The sequence below is a fragment of the Argentina anserina genome, chromosome 1, assembly GCF_933775445.1.
Source record: "Argentina anserina chromosome 1, drPotAnse1.1, whole genome shotgun sequence".
Lineage (NCBI taxonomy): Eukaryota > Viridiplantae > Streptophyta > Magnoliopsida > Rosales > Rosaceae > Argentina > Argentina anserina.
In genome coordinates this window covers 22,333,533-22,354,371 of record NC_065872.1, presented here as the reverse complement: position 1 = coordinate 22,354,371, position 20,839 = coordinate 22,333,533, and the positions used below count along the sequence as shown (strand labels likewise).

The 20,839-nt window shown below is 37.3% G+C and overlaps 1 protein-coding gene and 1 pseudogene across 1 annotated transcript; both read left to right on the top strand.

Moving 5' to 3' along the window:
• Positions 1-304: 304 nt before the first annotated feature.
• Positions 305-4,624, top strand: LOC126804047 (uncharacterized). Its single transcript, XM_050531808.1, has 4 exons — positions 305-398; positions 480-611; positions 2,116-3,928; positions 4,012-4,624. The coding sequence occupies exons 3-4, from the start codon at positions 2,328-2,330 to the stop codon at positions 4,622-4,624; spliced, it is 2,214 nt and encodes a 737-aa protein (XP_050387765.1). The 5' UTR covers positions 305-398; positions 480-611; positions 2,116-2,327.
• A 14,572-nt stretch (positions 4,625-19,196) lies between these two features.
• On the top strand, positions 19,197-20,030 carry LOC126787524 ((+)-cis,trans-nepetalactol synthase NEPS1-like; annotated as a pseudogene).
• Positions 20,031-20,839: the final 809 nt, after the last annotated feature.

Below are 20,839 nucleotides of genomic sequence, written 5' to 3'. Positions count from 1 at the left end.
TGATCATTTCAACCTAGGTAGCACGGAAGCTTGCCTGCAGTCGCGCTTCGCGCTTCAGAAGCGGAAGCGAAGCGGAAGCGCGTTGGAAGCGGTCGGAAGCGGCCGGAAGCGCGATTCCGAGAAAAAGGTGGTTTGGAAGCGATATGGAAGCGCGGGCTTCCAAATTGGAAGCGTCAAATAGACCGGAAGGAAGCGTGGGCAATTTTGTAATATTGATTAAAACCTAATTTCTCTCTTACCTCCCTTCAGCCTCCCCGTCTCTTCCCTGATCACCGAAGTCGTTCACTCGTTCGTCATCTCCAGTGTGTCAACAATCAACTCTTGACTGATTTCAACGGATTGAAAGAGCTCATCTCTCAAGTCTTAATCAGCCACTCACAATCCGACCTCTCCACCAGGTTTGTGTTTTTCTTCTTTAGTTCTTCGATTTCTGAAAACAAAACGTAATTTCAATTGAACAAAAATTTCATGTATTGTAGATTCGTAGTGGGTAGTCAGAACTCAGAAGTTTTCCTGTATAATCCGACGCTGAGTTTGTCACCAAAGGGCAAAGGCTCCTCACCTAGATTTGTAGTTGCATACCTGAAAGCTAAGAAAAAGGCAAAGTGAAGGTACGTGCCTTTGCCCATAATCCGATCTCAAAATTTTCTTTTTAGTATGATGATCAACTTTGTGTGCTTGATTAAATTGAGTAGGAGAGTTTCTATTGCTTGCTTAGTTAACTTTAATGTTGAATGCATGAACATGCTATAGAGTATAGACTGGGGTTTGCAGAAACTATATCAGGCAGAATAGCATAAAAGATAAGAACTTGAGACTCACCAAGAACATGGTAATCTAGGAGCTCCCTGGAAACTTGAGACTCATCAGCTAACTCAATCATTGTTCTGATCTTCATGTAATGTCATGTTATGCAAGTGATCTAGCAAATGCATTTGACTGCAAGATATAACCATTTCCAATTGTTTAGGCCGATAGGGCATGAGGAAGAGCCAGAATTGCCTTTACGATACTCCAACATAATACTAAGAATATGATGTTCTCACGTACCCATGATTCTCCTCCCAATTCTTTAGTCGGCAACACACTTCCCCTCATAAATAATAATTCATGTACTAATCTTGCCCTTCATTTTTAATTTACAAAGCATGCTTCTAACATTAACATCTAGGCAATGTCTCCCTCATGCATGTTGCTGAGTGGGAGCAGGCGTGCCAATTGTGTTTGGAGAAGATGAGAGGAGAGATCGAGACACAAGTAAAGTTGCTGCCGGCGTGCCTCATATCATCGTTATCAAAGCCACCACCATCGATCATTGTGATCGAAAATACTAGTATACTTGCTTAAAAGTTAAAACCTACTGCCTCCTAAGCCTCTCATTCAAACCCTGCCAAAATTCCACCTCTTTTTATTTCCTTTCTAGCTGTTAAGTTATAAACCCCCATACACCAATGTCATAGAGCCCCCCATCATATGCCGATGGATAATACCAAAGCTGGGAAGTCTCTCATCAAAAGAAGATCCCACCGCACTTTGGTCTGTTAAAACTTAGATTCCTGATCAAAGAATTTCTTTTTCATTATCCAGTAAACAAATTGTGCCTATAAAGAACACGATGATTGTGCGGGATGATGTTCAAAGCTAAGCTACAAATATATCATATAATCAAATCAATCATATGTAGTGGACCACTATGGAAAAGCAACTACGCACTTAGCAAAGGTGAATGGAACCTTCATATGTTACTAATTTAGAGACTCTAATCTACATAATACACCGTACCCACTTAGCAAAATATGATTTTATATTAGTTATAACGTCGACCAATGTTAACCTAGACTCTTTCAGGTTTCAGCCTTTATGTTTCCAAACAAAAGCTCTGCGTTTAACACTACATCGATCAGCTGGACTTAATTTACAATGTCATTGTCTAAATTTCAAGGACAATTCCCCTTAAATACTTGATTTAGTACGTACCATGTTCTAACTATGCGTCAGAATATTGTTTGGTGCCTATATACATATATATTTCACTACAATTCAATGACTAATCCAGGTGTATACATATATATTTCACTACAATTCAATGACTAATTCAACATTACATCCAAATAGCTGTTTAATTAAGAGTTAGGAAGCCAACATCAAAGGTCCACAAACACACGTACTAAAAGATTCCACCAGGAGTCTTCAAATTACAGACTCGTGGTATATAGACATGTACGTATTTAGATCTTTCAAAAATTTTGCTTTTGGATTTCATAGAAATATATCATACGTAATTTTGTTGATGTTGTTTTTTTTTTCTTTTTTTTTTCTATAGAAATATGAGCTACCAACCTAGTAGCACTGGTTCTACATCTGCTGCAAGTATTAATGCCGAACAAGGTGATGTGGATGATAAAGCTCCTTTGTGGATTTATGCAAATAAGATTGAAAAGATGCCTGGGGGAGGATCTTGGAGATTTCAGTGTAAGTTTTGTGAAAAATCATTTGTTGGATCTCACAATAGAGTGGCTACACATTTGCTAAAGGATGGTGGAAAAGGTATTAAACATTGCTTGAAGGTCACTCCTCAACAACATGCTAATATGAGCAAGTTACTAAATGATTGCAAACAGAGAGTCAAAAATGCAGCCCCTAGACCAGTTCCATTGCCTTCATCATCGAGGAATGCATCAACTTCTTCACTTGATTATGATATGAGTTATCATTCTAGTATTCCAACATCAAGTGCAACGGAGCCAAAGAAGAGGAGGGGAATGGGTACAGCTTTGGAGAAAGCATTTCAAAATAACTCTAGGGAGCAATGTGATGGTGAAATAGCAAGAATGTTTTACACAGGTGGTTTGTCTTTCAACCTTGCAAGAAATCCTCATTATCGCTTGTCATATGTGCGTGCTTCTAGCCTTCCAGGATATGTTCCACCTGGTTACAATGCATTGAGGACTACACTTCTTCAAAAGGAAAAGAAGAACCTTCAGCTTCATTTACAACCGATCAAAGACTCATGGAATGCTAAAGGGGTGAGTATATGTAGTGATGGTTGGTCTGATCCGCAAAGAAGACCCATCATTAACTTGATTGCTGCAAATGCAAATGGTCCGATGATGTTGAGGGCAGTAAATACTCAAGGTGAAATAAAAACTGGGGATATGATTGTTGATTTGATTATAGAATGCATAAAGGAGGTTGGTCATGAAAATATTGTTCAAATAGTCACCGATAATGCTGCGAATTGTGTGAAAGCCGGTGCAATTATTTCATCCAAGTATCCTTCTATCTTCTGGACACCATGTGTAGTGCATACCTTGAACCTTGCTGTGAAGAATATATGTGCACCTTCGCTGCAAACAAGAAACAATGACGATGTGTATGATGCTTGTAAATGGATAGGGCCTCTTGCATATGATGTTTCTTTCATCAAGAACTTCATAATGAACCATGGGATGAGGTTGGTGATGTTTACTGAGCATTGTGATCTTAAGCTCCTTACAATTGCTTCAACCAGGTTTGCCTCCACACTTGTGATGTTTAAGAGATTTAAGAAAATAAAGGCTGGTTTGCAACATATGGTAATCAGTAATAAATGGGATGATTACAAGGAAGATGATGTGAGGAAGGCTGCTGCAGTGAAACAGAAGATTCTAGATGAGATGTTTTGGGATGAGCTTGATTATGTTATATCTTTTACTGAGCCCATATATAGTATGATTAGACGTTCAGACACCGATAAGTCGTCTCTTCATTTAGTGTATGAATGGTGGGAAGATATGATTCAGAATGTGAAGAAAGCCATATATAGGAAAGAAAGGAAACAACTACATGAGGATTCAAGCTTTTGGAATGTTGTGCATAAGGTGTTGATGTCTCGTTGGAGCAAGAGTAGCACACCTCTTCATTGTATGGCGCATTCATTAAATCCCAAGTAAGTGTTCCCATATGATTTGATTAGTGTTACTTTTCAATATGATATGGATTATGATTGACTTTGTCATGGTAATTAATTAGGTATTATAGTCCGGAATGGCTATTAGAAGATAGCACCCGAAAGGCTCCTCATCAAGATATTGATATTACTAGAGAAAGAAAAAACTGCATCTTGAAGTATTTTGATGATGCAGATCAGCGGAGAGAAGTTAATGTGGAGTACTCCAATTTTTCCTTGTGTATGGATGATTTTTGTAATGTTGATGCAATGCATGATAGGTCCATCTTACACCCTTTGAAATGGTGGGCTGTTCATGGAGCGTCTTCACCAAGGCTTCAAGCCTTAGCATTCAAGTTGCTTAGGCAACCATCTTCATCCTCTTGTTGTGAAAGGAACTGGAGTACTTACAAGTTCATACATTCGGCAACAAGAAACAAGATTACTCCACAAAGAGCAGAAGATTTGGTGTATGTACATACCAATCTTCGCCTTGTATCTAGATGTAGTGACTCTTACAAGGAAGGTCCGTTTCACATGTGGGATGTTGGAGGTGATCAATTTGATTCATTAGATGAAACTAATCTTGGAAGGCTTGAGTTTGAGGATCTTTCTCTTGATGAACCGACTTTGGAGGCTGTTTTGTTTGATAATGTTCAGGAGAATGTTCATGAGGATGATGTCGTTGATGTATAACTAGTATTGTCTTTATTTTTATTGAGTTTATTTGGTTGTGTAACAATAACATTGAATTTGCTATGAATCGGATAATGACTTTGAATTTGCTATTTTTTTTTGTAATATTATACATTTATATATACATGTTGATATCTTTAATTATATATTATTTTATTCCACGCTTCCGAAACGTCCCCGCTTCTAAGAAATTTTGAAAAAAAACACTTCCGCGCTTCTAAACGCTTCGCTTCCACGTCCCCGCTTCCGATTCCATGCAGCCTAGATTTCAACATATTTTCATTTCCTTTATCCGATCCCTTATGGCCTTATTGTTTCGTCCTTTATAATCCAAAGCGTGCTTTGTAACTATATCCATATGTTTATCATCTTAATTTCTTAATCCAAAATGCATATATATCTATCTCACGTCAATTGCATATTCTTCATCCCTGATGAGTTTGTATGATTCTGAAAAGAATAAGCATAAATTATAGGATCCGTCTCCTTCAAGGTGATGGAATTATGACTATAATGTGAAAATACAAGATAGAACAACAACGAGTAATAGTAGCGGAATATGTAGAAGAATTTTATTTTTCTATTGAATAAACAATATTATAATGATTACACATTAATCAATAATAATGTTATTCTCAAAAGTAAAAATACTTCTTACTTGATAATCACAATCAAACATGAAACAACCTCACTAAGATCGTTGCTTCAAGTGTCGATACAACCTCACTAAGATCGTTGTAGTCACACGAATGATCAACCTCACTAAGAACGTTGATGTTGCCACCAGGTCTTCAATGGAGTCACAAAGATCTCCTAGCACTAAGCTTATCTTTGTTGTCAATTTTCTTCTCTTTGGATTCACCTCTTTTCTTCTTTTTCTCTCTTTTTCTCCTTCTCTCTTTTTCACCTTCTCTTTGGACGTGTCTCTCCTAGAGGCTTGAAAAGCCTACTGCATGTATACATCAAATATATACCAGCCGCATGTATTCCCTAACCCTAGGAATTAAACCTAACTTCCCTTCCTAATACATCTCACATAGAAAAGGAAAAAATCCATATGAATATGGAATACACCTTTTATTTTGAATCCTTTTCTATAACAATTCTCAAACACCATTTAACTAAATATAGATTCCCAAATATATAACATTCTACCCTTATAATCAAATCGGTGGAAGAAGACCTTTGCCTTGACAGTTTCCTAGTTCAACTAGAAAAGGCCTTCAATGCTCCCCCTTAGCTTGTTCTTCATTCCTTTTGTGTCTTCATCACCTTATGGAGGCCAATATGTGTACCTTCAATCTCCCCCTTTGGCCTTCCATGCACCTTTCACCATCAAGTACCTACACATTCACAAAGAACATCATAAGTACAAGTTTAATCAAAAAATCTTAAAAACAACATGTTGAACCTCCCACTATTTTCAAACATGAAAATAGGTCACTTGTCATCAAGAATAAATTATCATCCTTTTCAAGAGATCAAGTGACAAGATCATAGGTTCTAATAGACAAAAACCGTTAAAAAACTTTAGAATTCAAATAAACATGAATAACCAAACATAGTTTGTGCATAACACTTAGGGTACAAAGCAAAACCAAACAAATTGAAAATAGTTCTTAGCCAAATAAAACATATTGAATAGGGACTTGATGTCTCCCCCTAAGGTGATGAAGCCAAAGGAGGAGAGATCTTGATCAAAGGAGCATCCTAGGCACGGCCACCATGGCGCCCACGTCCTTGACGAGCACTCCGCCGGCGACCACCGATGGAGTTGAAATTTGTCCATTCATGGGGAGCTATCTCTCCATTCTGAAAAGCATGATCATTGGACGTCGGAGGGGAATGAGAAGCAGCAGCCACAACTGCCACTGGAAGTGATTCGTGGGGCTGTGTTTGAGGTCCTTGGAGACGTTCATGATCAGCCAACCAAGCCTTATGAGTTGCAAGCATGTTCCGCTCGGCACGACGCTCTTGTTCCTGAAAGATGGCATCCCACAATGGACTCCATTCCGTTGGAAGTGGAGGAGAAAACATGGCATCGGAGGGCAAGGAAGATGAGGACGAGCCATAGCCAAGAGGACTCGGAGGGGCGGCATGGACCGGAGGACCTCGAGTAGCCACCATGGACTGAGTCTCTGTGCCTAGATCGACTAGCAACTGCACAACAGCCTCGAGGCGATGAAGATGTCGAGTGACATTGTCGTGACCAGTTGCATGCATGAGTTGAACTCGATTGATCTGAGTTTGGAACTGCACTCCAACACGTCCTAGAGCTTGATTGATGTCGGAAAGAGTCACGGGACGAGTAGCACTGTCCTCCTCGGCAGCAACACGGAGAGCTGCCTCCATCTCACTGCGGGAACTTCCTGCTCCACTCATGGTAGAGATGCCTGCACACTTGACACAAACCGTGAAGACCACAAAGGAGAGAGTAAGATGCGGTAGCAAGTACACAGTAGATATCTATATATAGAGGCTCTAATGCATGAACCCTAATGCAAAAAAGGAAAGAGGAAAACCAAAAAGGACCCTAAGCTAGTATTGCGGTAGAAGATCAAATCATAGAAGATAGCAATCAACCCTAGCTGTAAAAGGAAAAGAAACCAATCAACATACATGCACTTCTTACATGCCGTGGAGAAGAAGATAAAATCTCATAAACTCAATCATCGATAAGAAGATCAAGTTGAGATGATGCAAGATGATTTTTCTGAGTAGCCAATGCATGCACCATGCAAACCTAGATGCACACGGCAAAGAGAGCATGTGGTGACGACCATAATGAGGGACACCAAACCATTTAAACAGGCCTAAAGATCAACCAGATTTGATTTCCTTTTGCTACCTAAATCGGCCATAGAGATAAATATGCAAGACTTGATACGCATGACTGCAAGCACCGGTGACTATGTTGACGTGAGAGACAACCTCGAGAGTTGAATATCCTATACTCAAAGACGTAGTAAGATAGATATGCATAATAAGTCTATCAAGACGTGGGAGTTGCCAATAAACTTGATCAACATGCAATTTGATACACACTTAGGATACGCAGCATTCTTAGTAGACACGGACAAAGCATCCTTAAGCACGTAAGCAACTAACACTGTTACCAAAACCGTGAACAAAATAAGAGATGACTTGTACAAGGAACTTGAATCTTTCTCAAAAGAACACGCAGACCAGACTTTGGAACTAGAACATCTTAGACCATACTCTCACTGAGCTCGCAAGGAAAGAGATCACAATGTTAAGGAAACACTAGACAAGTCCAAGCATATCATATAACTATAGTAAGAGTTGGTACAATGACCTGAGAATTCTTGTTTAAGCAAGACAATACACTTTTCAATCACACACACAAGCATGCTTGAGTAATATGCATGATCATTAGCCAATAGTAAGATGTGCTGTGCATTTGAATATACTTCATAATGGGAATGAAATAGATGAGTGATTTAATGCGCAAGCCAAGTTAAATGACACTCCCTCCTATCTCTCCAGAAAATCACCTTGTAACACCATAATTTGTAATATATATATATATATATTTTCTGATAATGATAATATATGCTCAATACATTGTTGAGACAATTTCTCAACCACCGTGGAGACAAAGCCAGCCCATTCCAACATGTATCGAGTAGTTAGTCAATCCCTGGAGAGGAGAGCTAGCCTGACCTAAAAATATCAGATCCTCCGGGGAGACCAAACCAGTCCATTCCTCTAGGAGTCGAGTAGTTAGTCAACTCCTAGAGATGTAGAACTACCCTGGCCTAAGACTGCATGCACAAATTCCTTACAATTTTTTTTCTTTTTGCATGCAATCACAATCTATAACATGTATTCAACTACACCGGCTCTTGATTAGGTGACTCAACTCAGATTTGTCCACCACTACGAAGTATGTGTACGGATAATCAAACATAACGGCTAATGATCATGAATAATATCCGAGAACACTAGATGGGTGATCCAAAGTAACAATGTCAATACCCCTAAAGAACTAACAGGTAAAATACAGTAACTCATCCATAGTTAGATAAGATCAAGAACAAGGAAAGGTTACCTTGACATATGTACTCACCCAAGCTGTTATTTGTCAATATTGAGAGCAAATGCCAATGGCATTACGTAAGGTCAGAAAGCGTTTTGTATCCAGTGGTTTGGTGAATAAATCTGCCCATTGATAATTCGTAGAAACAAATTCTAATGATAGAATATTCTTATCAATAAGTTCACAAATGAAATGATAACGTATATCAATGTGTTTAGTCCTAGTATGTTGAACATGATTTTTGGAAATATTAATAACACTTATATTATCAAAGAAAATCACAAGTTTTCCTTGTGGAATACCATAATCCTTAAGCATATTCTTCATCCAAAGCATTTGAGTACAACAACTACATGCGGCAACATATTCAGCTTATGCAGTAGACAATGAAGTACAATTTTGTTTCTTACTATGCCATGCAACTAAATTCTTACCAACAAGAAAACAACCACCACTAGTGCTTTTTCGATCTTGCATATTACCTCCCCAATCTGCATCAGAATAACATGCAATTTCAGCATTAGTGTCATACGTATAAAATACACCACAGGTTATACTTTTAGAAACATAACGAATAATTTGTTTAACAGCTTCCAAATGTGATTCTTTTGGGTTAGCCTAAAACCTTGCACAAACACCTACACTATAAGATATGTCAGGACAACTAGCAGTAAGGTAAAGCAAACTACCAATCATACTACGATATTTAGTTTTGTCAACAGACTTACCATCAAGATCATGACATAACTTTGTGGTGGTACTCATAGGTGTATTAACAGATTTCTTCTCAGTCATATCAAATTTCTTAATGAGATTTTCAGCATATTTTGATTGGGATAGAAAAATGCCATTCTGATTTTGTTTAATTTGCAGACCCAAAAAGTAAGTAAGTTCACCACACATACTCATTTCAAACTCATTAGTCATAATTCTAGTGAATTCTTTTACTAGAGCATCAGAAGTAGACCCAAAAACAATATCATCAACATATATTTGTGCAACCATGAGATGACTTTCAACATGTTTAACAAATAGAGTTTTGTCTACAGTGCCTCAAAAATATCTTTGAGAAATAAGATAAGTAAAGAGTTTATCATACCAGGCATGAGGAGTCTGTTTAAGACCATAAACAGCTTTTTTAAGTTTCCAAACATAATCACGATGATGAATATCTTTGAATCCTGGAGGTTGTTCAACAAACACTTCATCATGTACTTTGCCATTAAAAAAAGCAGTTTTTACATCCATTTGAAATAACTTAAACTTACGTTGACATGCAATGGCTAACAAAAGTCTGATGGATTCAAGTCGAGCCACCAGAGCAAAGGTTTCATCAAAGTCCAAGCCTTCGACCTGTGAATATCCTTGAGCAACTAATCTAGCTTTATTTCTTGTAATTGTGCCATGTTCATCCATTTTATTCCTGAAAATCCACTTATACCAACAACATTAGTATTCTCAGGACGAGGAACAAGAATCCATACCTCATTCTTTTCAAATTGATTGAGTTCCTCTTGCATTGCATTGATCCAATCATCATCTAGCAAAGCCTCCTTGATATTTTTAGTTTCTATTAAAGAAACAAATCCAAAAGACTTTAATTTGTTAGTTTCTTTAACTTTTTCTTTGACAAAACTTACTAGAGCTTTGTTGATTTCCACAATCTCTGTGTTGGAGCATCCAAAGTCATCTTCTGTGGGTGAAGTAATCTCAACAGTCTTCCTTCTTGTACGCATGCCTTCACCAGTATCTCCAATGATATCATTGAATAAATGATCTTTTCTAACCTGCTTGAATCCAGTTCGATATTTTACTGCAGGTTGTAGATTTTTATCCACTTCTGTGACTGCTTCCTGTGATTGCACATTCTCATCTTTTGAACTAGTTAAACTTTCTTCAGATAATGTGGACTCATTAAAATTATCATTAACAGAAAACATTTATGGAATCCATGACAGTTCGAGTTTCTTTATTATACACTCTATAGGCACGACTGTCTAGAGAATAGCCAAGAAAAATACCAGAGTCTGATCTTGGAGAAAATTTAACTAGATGTTCACGGTCTTTTAAAATATAACAAGGATTTCCAAAAACATGAAAGTAACTTACATCAGGTTTCTTACATTTCCATAGTTCATATGGAGTGTTCTTTGTACCTGAACGAAGAAGAACTCGATTCCCAATATAGCATGCAGTATTTACCGCTTCAGCCCAGAAATTCTCACTTAAACCAGTTGAATGTAACATTACCCTTGCCATGTCTAATAAGGATCTATTTTTACGTTCAGTTATTCCATTCTGCTTAGGGGTTATGGGAGCTGAAAACTCATGAACACACCGTAATCTCGACAATATTTAAAAAATTTGGAATTTTTAAACTCAGTTCCATTGTCAGATCTAATTCTAGCAATTTGAAAATTATCTTGTTGTTTTTCCACTATAAGTTGTTTACTCATTTTTTCGAAAGAATCAAATGTCTCACTTTTATCCTTTAGAAAATCAACCCATGTAAATCGAGAATAGTCATCAACCACAACAAAGATATATTCCTTACCTGCCATACTTACAATAGTAGAAGGTCCCATTAAGTCCATATGTAACAACTCCAAAGGTTGAGATGAGGAGGAAGCATTCACAACTTTATGATTTGCACGAGTTTGTTTACCTGTTTTACATCATCCACAAACAACATCAGTATGACCACTTAATGTAGGTAAGCCTCTACTAATTTTTGACTAGATAGTCTAAGCAAATCTTGAAAGTTTAAATGACCAATACGCTTATGCCAAAGTTCCATGGTTTTCTCAACTGAACTAGTCCTGAAACATGATTCTGAGTTATCAGATTTCAAATTAGATGCAACATGATAACAATTATATCCTGATCTAACCCCTCCCATCACAACTGTACCATCTTTGTCAATAACCACACAACGACATTTATTAAACCAGACATCTTCATACTCCTCATCTAATTGACTAACACTAATAAGGTTATTAGATAAACCTTCAACATAAAGAACATTATTTAAGCAGGTAAGATCCTGAGATCTGATTGAGCCTTTCCCTCTTATTTTTGCTTTCTTCCCGTCTCCAAAAGTAATAGCACCTGTCACACCTGATTCTTCTAAATCAGAAAACCAATGTTTGTTACCACACATGTATCTAGAACAACCACTATCAATATACCAAGTGTCCTCCTGTCTAGCAGATAACACAGTAATAACAACATTACACGTAGCCTCAATGTCATTCGATTCATAATCTATATCAATATGGCACAAATTACAAAAAGCTTCTATGGAATCATGATTATCCTTTTTCCTCCAAACCGTCTTACCTGAATATCTTCTAACCACGTTTGCATCTTGTTTAGTTTCTTTATAAGATTTAGACAAACCAACAAAATGAGAGATATCAAGTAAAAGCTGACTATGTTCTTTCAACTTACTTTGAATATCTTTAATATCTTCCTCATACCTATCATTTGAGTTGACAACATTTGATTTAAATGAGGTCTGAATATTTTCCGATTCCACATGTTCAATGTATTTCTCTCATTCCTTTGAACCTGATTGTTCACGGACAAAATTAGTGTAAAAATTAGGATTTCTAGTTGAGCTACTCTTACCAGTATATCCAAGTCCAGTTCGATCGTTGTAGCTTTTTCATGAACTCATAATATTAGATAGTGATTTCGAACTATGTTGAAACTTTTCAACCTTGTTATTCCTTCTATCAAGCAAAACCTGCAACTTGCCAAGTTTAGAGTTTAATAAGTCAATTAAATTATTCTTTTTTGTTACCTCATTCTATAACATTTGAATTTTGGCTAAAAGATGTTTTCGTTCAAGCACTTGATCACCATAGTCATTTTTCTTTCTCATGTGTAGTTTCTCCTCTTCCCATTTCACTTTTTCCCTTTCCAGCATCTCCACTTGTTGTTTTAACAGGAGATTCTTTTTAGAAAATTTCTCTGCAGCTTTTATAACTCTTGCTTGGTATTCAAACATCTCATTATCTTAATATATGTTGTCTTCATCTTCTTCTTGATCCTCAGTTTCTGAACCTGCATAATCTAAAGAGAAAGAAGATACAAGAGCAAATGTTTTGTCTTTTTTTGTGGAGCTATCATCATCGTCACTCCAAGATGTCTTGTAAGCCTTGTTACCTGAATCAGTCTTTTTGTTTCCACAGTCAGTAGCAATGTGGCCAATGCCACCACAAGTATAACATTTCTTATTGTTGTTACTACTACTTCCATACTCATACTTCCTTTGAGAGAAATTATCACTACGTTTTTCAAAATTTTTATTATTAAAATTTCTCCTAGAATTATGATTATTTTGTTTATTCCTATTATTTTTCTGATTCAAAAATTTCTTAAACTCTTTAGTTAACAATAGTATTTCATTATGTTCAAAATCCTCAGACTTTGATTTTGAGAGTTCAATAACCTTTAAGGCAATATTTTTTGAATTCTTACCTTTTGGTCTTTCATCCTCATCCAGCTCCATCTCTCAAGCCTTTAGATTTCCAATCAACAAGTCCACAAAATATTTGTTTTGATTATAGTGCTCCTGGATTGTTGTCTTCTTCATCCTGTATGACTTTGGAAGAGATCGTAATATTTTTCTTACAATATCAGATTCTTGTAAAGGTCTTCCAAGGCTTTCACACAAACTAGAGAGATCAGTAAAACGACTATAAAATTCATCAATAGTTTCATCATCTCTCATTTTTAACACATCAATCTGAGAGTAATATTGTTGTAATCTTTGTTCTTTTACAGTATCATTATCTTTATTTAAAACACATAATTTATCCCAAACCTGTTTGGCTGTGATGCAGTTCTGAACTATGTTCTTTTCATCTCTGCTCATTGATGCGTAAAGAGCATTCAAAGCTTTATGATTTCCTTCACTAGCTTTGATTTTCTTGTCAGTCCACTCATCTTCATCTTTTAATTCTTGCTTAGACGATCATTCAGGAGCTTTTGAATCAACCTCTTTCATTGGAGGATTACATCCAAGTTCGACACTTCTCCATGCATGAAAGTCAATGTCATATATAAATGATCTCATTTGAAGTTTCCATTGAGCGAAATCCATGCTAGCGAGCAAAGGTGGTTGATTCAATCCTTGACGTTCCATCTTGAGCTAGATCTACCGGACACCTCCAGTACCTGCTCTGATGCCAATTGAAAATACAAGATAGAACAACGAGTAATAGCAGCAGAATATGTAGAAGAATTTTACTTTTCTATTGAATAAACAATATTACAATGATTACACCTTAATCAATAATAATGTTATTCTCAAAAATAAAAATACTTCTTACTTGATAGTCACAATCAAGCATGAAACAACCTTACTAAGATCGTTGCTTCAAGTGTCGATACAACCTCACTAAGATCGTTGTAGTCACACGAATGATCAACCTCACTAAGAACGTTGATGTTGCCATAAAGGTCTTCAATGGAGTCACAAAGATCTCCTAGCACTAAGCTTATCTTTGTTGTCAATTTTCTTCTCTTTAGATTCACCTCTTTTCTTCTTTTTCTCTCTTTTTCTCCTTCTCTCTTTTTCACCTTCTCTTTGGCCGTGTCTCTCTTAGAGGCTTGAAAAGCCTACTGCATGTATACATCAAATATATACCAGCCGCATGTATTCCCTAACCCTATGAATTAAACCTAACTTCCCTTCATAATACATCTCACATAGAAAAGGAAAAAATCCATATGAATATGGACTACACCTTTTATTTTGAATCCTTTTCTGTAACAATTCCCAAACACCATTTAACTAAATATATATTCCCAAATATATAACATTCTACCCTTATAATCAAATCGGTGGAAGAAGACCTTTGCCGTGAATAACACTTGCCTTGACAGTTTCCTAGTTCAACTAGGAAAGGCCTTCAATGCTCCCCCTTAGCTTGTTCTTCATTCCTTTTGTGTCTTCATCACCTTATGGAAGCCAATATGTGTACCTATGGATCATTTGGCTTCCATAAGAGTAGATTAATAAAGACATTAGAGAGCTTTGGATAGCGTTTGATTATTTCAACAAATTTCATATATATTTTGGTATTTCCAATTATTGGTTAAGATGTCTAAACTATGAACTGTAATGCTGGCATTTGGCTACGAGTAAAGTTGAAGAAAGATATTTGAGAGAGAAAATTCATTATCAGGGACGACATTAACCAAATTAGGGACCACTGATTTATTGAGCTCTAATTTAATCTATTAAGTTTTTTAATTAGAAAACTCTATGTTGAAATTTTATTTTATTTTATTTTTTCAAGAAGGAAGACGTTGAAATATTTGATTGTCCATGAACCAATAATGGGTAAATGATCCTCTACTCCTATTTTTCTATTCCCTGTACCCTTATGAAATTTTGACATCTACGTGTCCTGCCACCTAAGACAAACCTAATGGTAAAATGGGAATAGAGGACCAGAATAGATTTTCTTTGATTGAACAAAACGCCTGGCGGTTTACAGGGGAGAGCCAATGCTAACCGTTAAAATCATTTTGTTTAACCGTCATAGTAACTTAAGGTGAAACCATAAATAGTGAAACAATAATTTTTTGCCAAAAAATTAATTCACTTGGATTGCAAAACCGTAAAAGGGTTAAAATAAAATGGTAAGAGCTTAATTTTACACCCTAACATCTCCATTCACAATTCTTACAACAAATTCATCTCCGATCACCACAAAAATCAACATATAGTACATTTATAGTCTTCTCAAATTTTCACGACACAACAATAACTTCAGATTTTATAAATACAAAAGGAAAAGGGATGTGTTCACTACTTCAAGTAGTCGGAGAATGGAACTGATTATGCTACAGCTCTTTCGTGCTCATCCTATAGTTGTTGTAGCTTCCACAATGTTCAATCAAAGATTATGGTGTTGTTCTGAAGCTTCGAGGCCTCGTTTTTCGTTGAGTAGTGAAGGAAACGGTCACCAGAAGGATTGGATTTTGGCAGAACAAAACAGAGGAAGGGAAAAGAGAGTTTAGGCATCGATTAAGGTAATACATGAAGATAAGAGATGGAATCAAAGAGATGGCATGAAGCTTACCGTAAAAAATGGGACAATGTAGCTAGAGTTTGAATAATATTGTGAAAAGAGGAAAAGTAGCGGCAGAGGTAAAAGCAGAAAAGAGAAATTCAATGTTAGATTCCAATTTGAGAAACTGAAGAAAGAAAGGAATTAGATTTTCAAAAAAAAAAAAGGATTTTACTTACCAAAAGAAGCTAAGAAAGCTCGTTGCAACTCTAGATTTCGGTAGAAAATTAACCTGAAAAAGCACAAATTGCTCCTTTCTCCGATTTAGCATGAAATACAAGTGTAATATGATCTACTATATAATTTGGTTGAGTAGGTGTTATGAATATTCCTAGTCTCGGTAAGAGAAGTGTGAAGGTGCACCAAATGTGAGAATAGAAAAGGTGAGGTGTATGATGGAACATTTAAGAAATGGGAATGGGCTCAAATAATTGGGCAAGGGACTTGAGACTTAAAGAGAGAAAGAGAACTTTGGGTGAAATAGATGAGCTTGGGTCACATACATACTAAAAGAGAGTAAGATTGGGCTTTTTGCAAGGCCTACAATTGGTAGCCCAAATGAGTTGTTAAAAAATGATCCAAAGATTGCAGTTAGATGATAAATAGTTTAGAGATGGAATAGTCGCGTAAACAATTTGTATAATATATATATATATATATATATTTATAAAACACAAGGAAATATTTTATAAAGTCTCAAAAATAGAGTTGAGTGTCAGGAACGTTTGTTGCAACATGTAGTTTAATATCGTGGTATAAAACTACATACTTGACATTTAAAGAAAATATTAATTAATCCTAATGTGTCAGTAATTGAGATTATTAATCTCGGATATTACATAGCCTACCTAGCTATACCACGTAGACTTGCCTAGAGGCGGGTCGGCTAGGTTTGCCTAGATATGTTTAGAGACAGCCTAAATCCACCATACCACCTAGAACCCAGAACGTCTACAAATTTAAATAGGCATTCCACTCTAAAGTGTCCTGGTGCCTAGCATCTAGGCGGGATAGGCAGCCAAGTTTTAGTACATTGGTTATAGAACATGTTATTGTCCGGGTTAATGTCATCAGTCTTCATCAAACGTAGTGATTGGTACCATTGATGTAATTATTTTCATGTTATGCAATGGTTCCCACTATAATAGAGTGATATGGCTTCAGGCCACTATATAAAAATCATAGCTTGTGGCAGTCTAACACCATGAAATAACTAATCCTTACTTCATACGGCTTCACGTAATGATCTAATATTGAAATCATTCCAACATTAGGTCTGAATGACATTATTATTATTATTATTATTATTATTATTATTATTATTATTATTATTATTATTATTATTATTATTATTATACTTTCAGCTAAAACGTTGTTTTAAATTGACTTGTGTTAATTGACTATCCCTAGTGGAAAAGAACAGACAATTACAAATTAAAAAAGAAAAAGCCAAAAAAAGGACAAATTATAAAAAGGTACCATCTCTCAATTTATATTTAAAAAAAACCACTACTTATGAATTAATTATAAAAGGTCATCACATTTAAATGGAAATTAGAAAATGTCAAAAAATTAGAAAACAAATCACTTAAAAAATATTTTATGGACTGTTTTCCCTTTCTCACTTTTTTTTGTTTTTTTTTGTTTTTAATTTCGGCCATAACTTTCCCGTCCGGCAATAGATTTTGATGAAATTGGTACCGTTAGAAAGATCTCGCTTCCCTCTTTCATTTGATATACTATCCACTCCGAATCAACCAACCGTACAAGGCGCAACAACCACTGCAAAGGGTTGTCACCATCGATAGAGGTGCTCCAAGCAATTTCGGCGAAACCGAAGCTCAAGGTTCCCTAATTCTAGCTATTCTTTTTATTCTGAGCATACTTATACCAATCTCATTTGAATTTTAACAAAATTTCGTATATTTCCACATTTTCTCTAGGCATGTCACACCTCCTGTCACAACCACTGTCACACCTATTGTCACAATCGTTATCACACCCACTGTCACAGAAGTTGTGACACTATCTATTTACACTAATTGTCACACCTCCTGTCACAACCACTACCACACACATTCCCTTGTCACAACCCCTGTCACAGCTGCTGTCACACTACCTATCAAAGTCGCTATCACACTCACTGTCACACTTGCTATCACACTACATATCCTACCCGCTGTCACACTACCTATCACAGCTGATGTCACACCTCCTATCACTATACGTATTACACCCGTTATCACACCAACTGTCACATCCGTTGTCACACATATCACAGCCACTGTCACACTGCTATCAGACCCACTATCACACATGCCGTCACACTACCTATCACAGTTGCTATCACACTACTTGTTATAGATCTTGTCACAGATCCTGTCACACTCGCTGTCACACTACCTATCACAACTGCTGTCACCAGTCACACTACCTATCACAACTGCTGTCACCAGTTACACTACCTATCACAGCATCTGTCACAACACAAAATTTCGTTCACATAGGAGAAACTCGAAAATGTATGAAAAAGATTTTTATGGGTTAGTCTACGATGACTGGTTCGTTCACATAGGAGAATCTACAGTTCTAGAGAAGGATCCTTGAGAGATTCGGCCTTTGTGATTCAACATATCTTCCAGAGGCTGTACTCAACATTCCTCCAAATCCCTTAATGAAAGAAGCCAGGAAAGAAGCTGAGGCACTGATGTATGGTGCCATTGACGAGCTTTTTGCCAGGACATCTGTCAAGCCCAAGGACATTAGAATCTTGATTCTCAACTACCGTTTGTTCAATCCAACTCCATCGCTTTCTGCCATGGTTATCAACCATTACCAGCTTCGAGGGAACATAGTCAGTTACAATCTGGGTGGAATGGGCCACTGACTGCAGGGCTCATCTAAATTGATCTCGCTCAAAAGCTTCTTCAGGTTCATTCTAACTCTTATGCGCCGGTTATCAGCACCTCCTCAGTTGTTTCAGGCGAAGAGAAAGTTATAGTGGTATTCTTGTAAATACTTCAAACTTTAGTGGCAACGCTATAAGAGATTTAGGAATTCAATTTTTTCTAATTTTGAAATCTTACCTGACTTTTTTCTAATTTCATATATGAAATGTGACTTTTTTATAAGAAGCAAAAAAAAAAGGTAGAAGAGTCTTTGTCACAGGACAAAGTCACAAAATACGTGTTTTTCGTATGCAAAATAATTGTTAAGAGTGACAGTGTGCCTTTAGTAATTCAGGAACGTGTTCCTTATTTTTCAATGCAAAATAATGCAAATCATGTTTGCCAAACAAACAAGTGTTAATGTTTGTCCGAGCTTGAATTGGCCGGTAAAGGCAGGGGTAGATGTGCATGTGGTCGTCTGTGGTTATATAAGGCTTGGCTGGTCACGTAGCTTCACAATTACATCTCAACACACGATGATTGAGGCCTTACCATTACCACTGCAGAAGCTCCAAGGCAAGGTTGCCATCGTTACCGGCGGCGCCAGCGGCATCGGAGCATTCACGGCCCGCCATTTCGCATCCCACTCGCCGTCGTGATTGCCGATGTCCAAGACTCCAAGGGTAGAGATGTGGCCGCAGCTATCAGCTTTGACCGCTGCACCTACGTTCACTGCGACAAGGACCAGGTCAAGTCTCTAGTCAACACCACAGTCGAAAAGTACGGCCAGCTTGATGTTATGTACACTAATGCGGGGATAACCGGCGCGTCGGTGCAGACAGTGCTGGAGCTGGAACTGTCCGAATACGACAGAGTGATGGCGGTGAACGCTCGCGGCATGGCGGCGTGTGTGAAGCACACGGAGCGTGCGATGGTGGAGAAGGGGGTGAAAGGGAGCATAGTATCATTAGTATGTACGGCGAGCTTTGTGGCGGAGTTCGGGATGGAGAGCATGACAGACTACACGATGTCGAAGAACGCGGTGCTGGGGCTTGTCAGGTCGGCGAGCGTGGAGTGCGCGTGAACTGTGTGTCGTCGGGTATGGTGGCGACACCAATGTTGGGCCAAACTTTTCAGCTTAAGGAGGAAAAGATGCAGGAGTTGATGGCCGCAGTATATCCGGGAAAGAATGGGCCACTGACTGAGAAGAACTTGAAAGATGCTGTGGTGTTTCTGGCTTCAGATGACTCGACATTCGTTACCGGCCATAATTTGGTGGTTGATGGCGGACTTGGCACCAAGGCCATGGCGGAGATACAAAAATTGATCGACCATGCAAAATAATCACCATTAATTGATTATATTTCAGCTTCTCATTTGGACTTTGTACGTTGTGATAGCAACATAGTTTGATTGTATCTTCTCAACAGCATATGAGCTGATCTGGTTGCTCCATCCTCAATAATTCAACATCAGATCCTTATTTCTTCATATTAAAATTATGTCATTCTCATTCATAATTTAACAATCGATATAAAATTGAGTGAACTTAAGACTTGAACAGCTCGGGAGGGGAAGTCATCATTTATGGCAGAAACTGTAGAATTTTCGGTGATCAACATAAAAAAGACGTGAGAAGAGAAGAAGTGAGAAGAAGAGATTGAGAAATTAAAAAATCGGGTTAGAAAGTAGAATACATTGCTAAACTGAATATGGTTCTTGAGGGAGAGTATAAAGCAGAAAATGTGCAATACAGAATTGGGTAGACGGTTGAGATTAACAACAATGAAGTCAGACCGAAAAACAAACCAGACAACAGAAAACAGACTTGTCAAATCCCAAGTCAAGTAGGAAAGCCCAGGGATGTTGGGAAAGGAAGGATTAAATGAGAGACAAGGAAGGAAGGAAGAAAACTTACAGCAATGGAAATGGGATTCTCTGCAATTGAAGAAAACATCAATCTTTTGATATTGGGTTAGCTTGTGTTTCTTGAAAGGAAGCAAGAGATGCAGGGTAGTCTCCTCGCTATATTGTTACGAAAAACTGATTAGATAGAAAGCAAGGTTCTCTGTTTTTTTTATATTATTATTCTTTTTTCTGAGATGGGGAATGAATTATAAAATGCATTCAACAGGCTGGTCCTTTCATGAGCTGTTGGTCTTTGCTTTACTGTGAAGGC

Excerpts from the sequence above, each read along its gene's own strand:
- LOC126804047 (XM_050531808.1), top strand. The coding sequence starts at position 2,328 with ATGAGCTACCAACCTAGTAGCACTGGTTCTACATCTGCTGCAAGTATT. Across the intron at positions 3,929-4,011 it reads GCGCATTCATTAAATCCCAA|GTATTATAGTCCGGAATGGC; the intron begins GTAAGTGTTCCC and ends GTAATTAATTAG.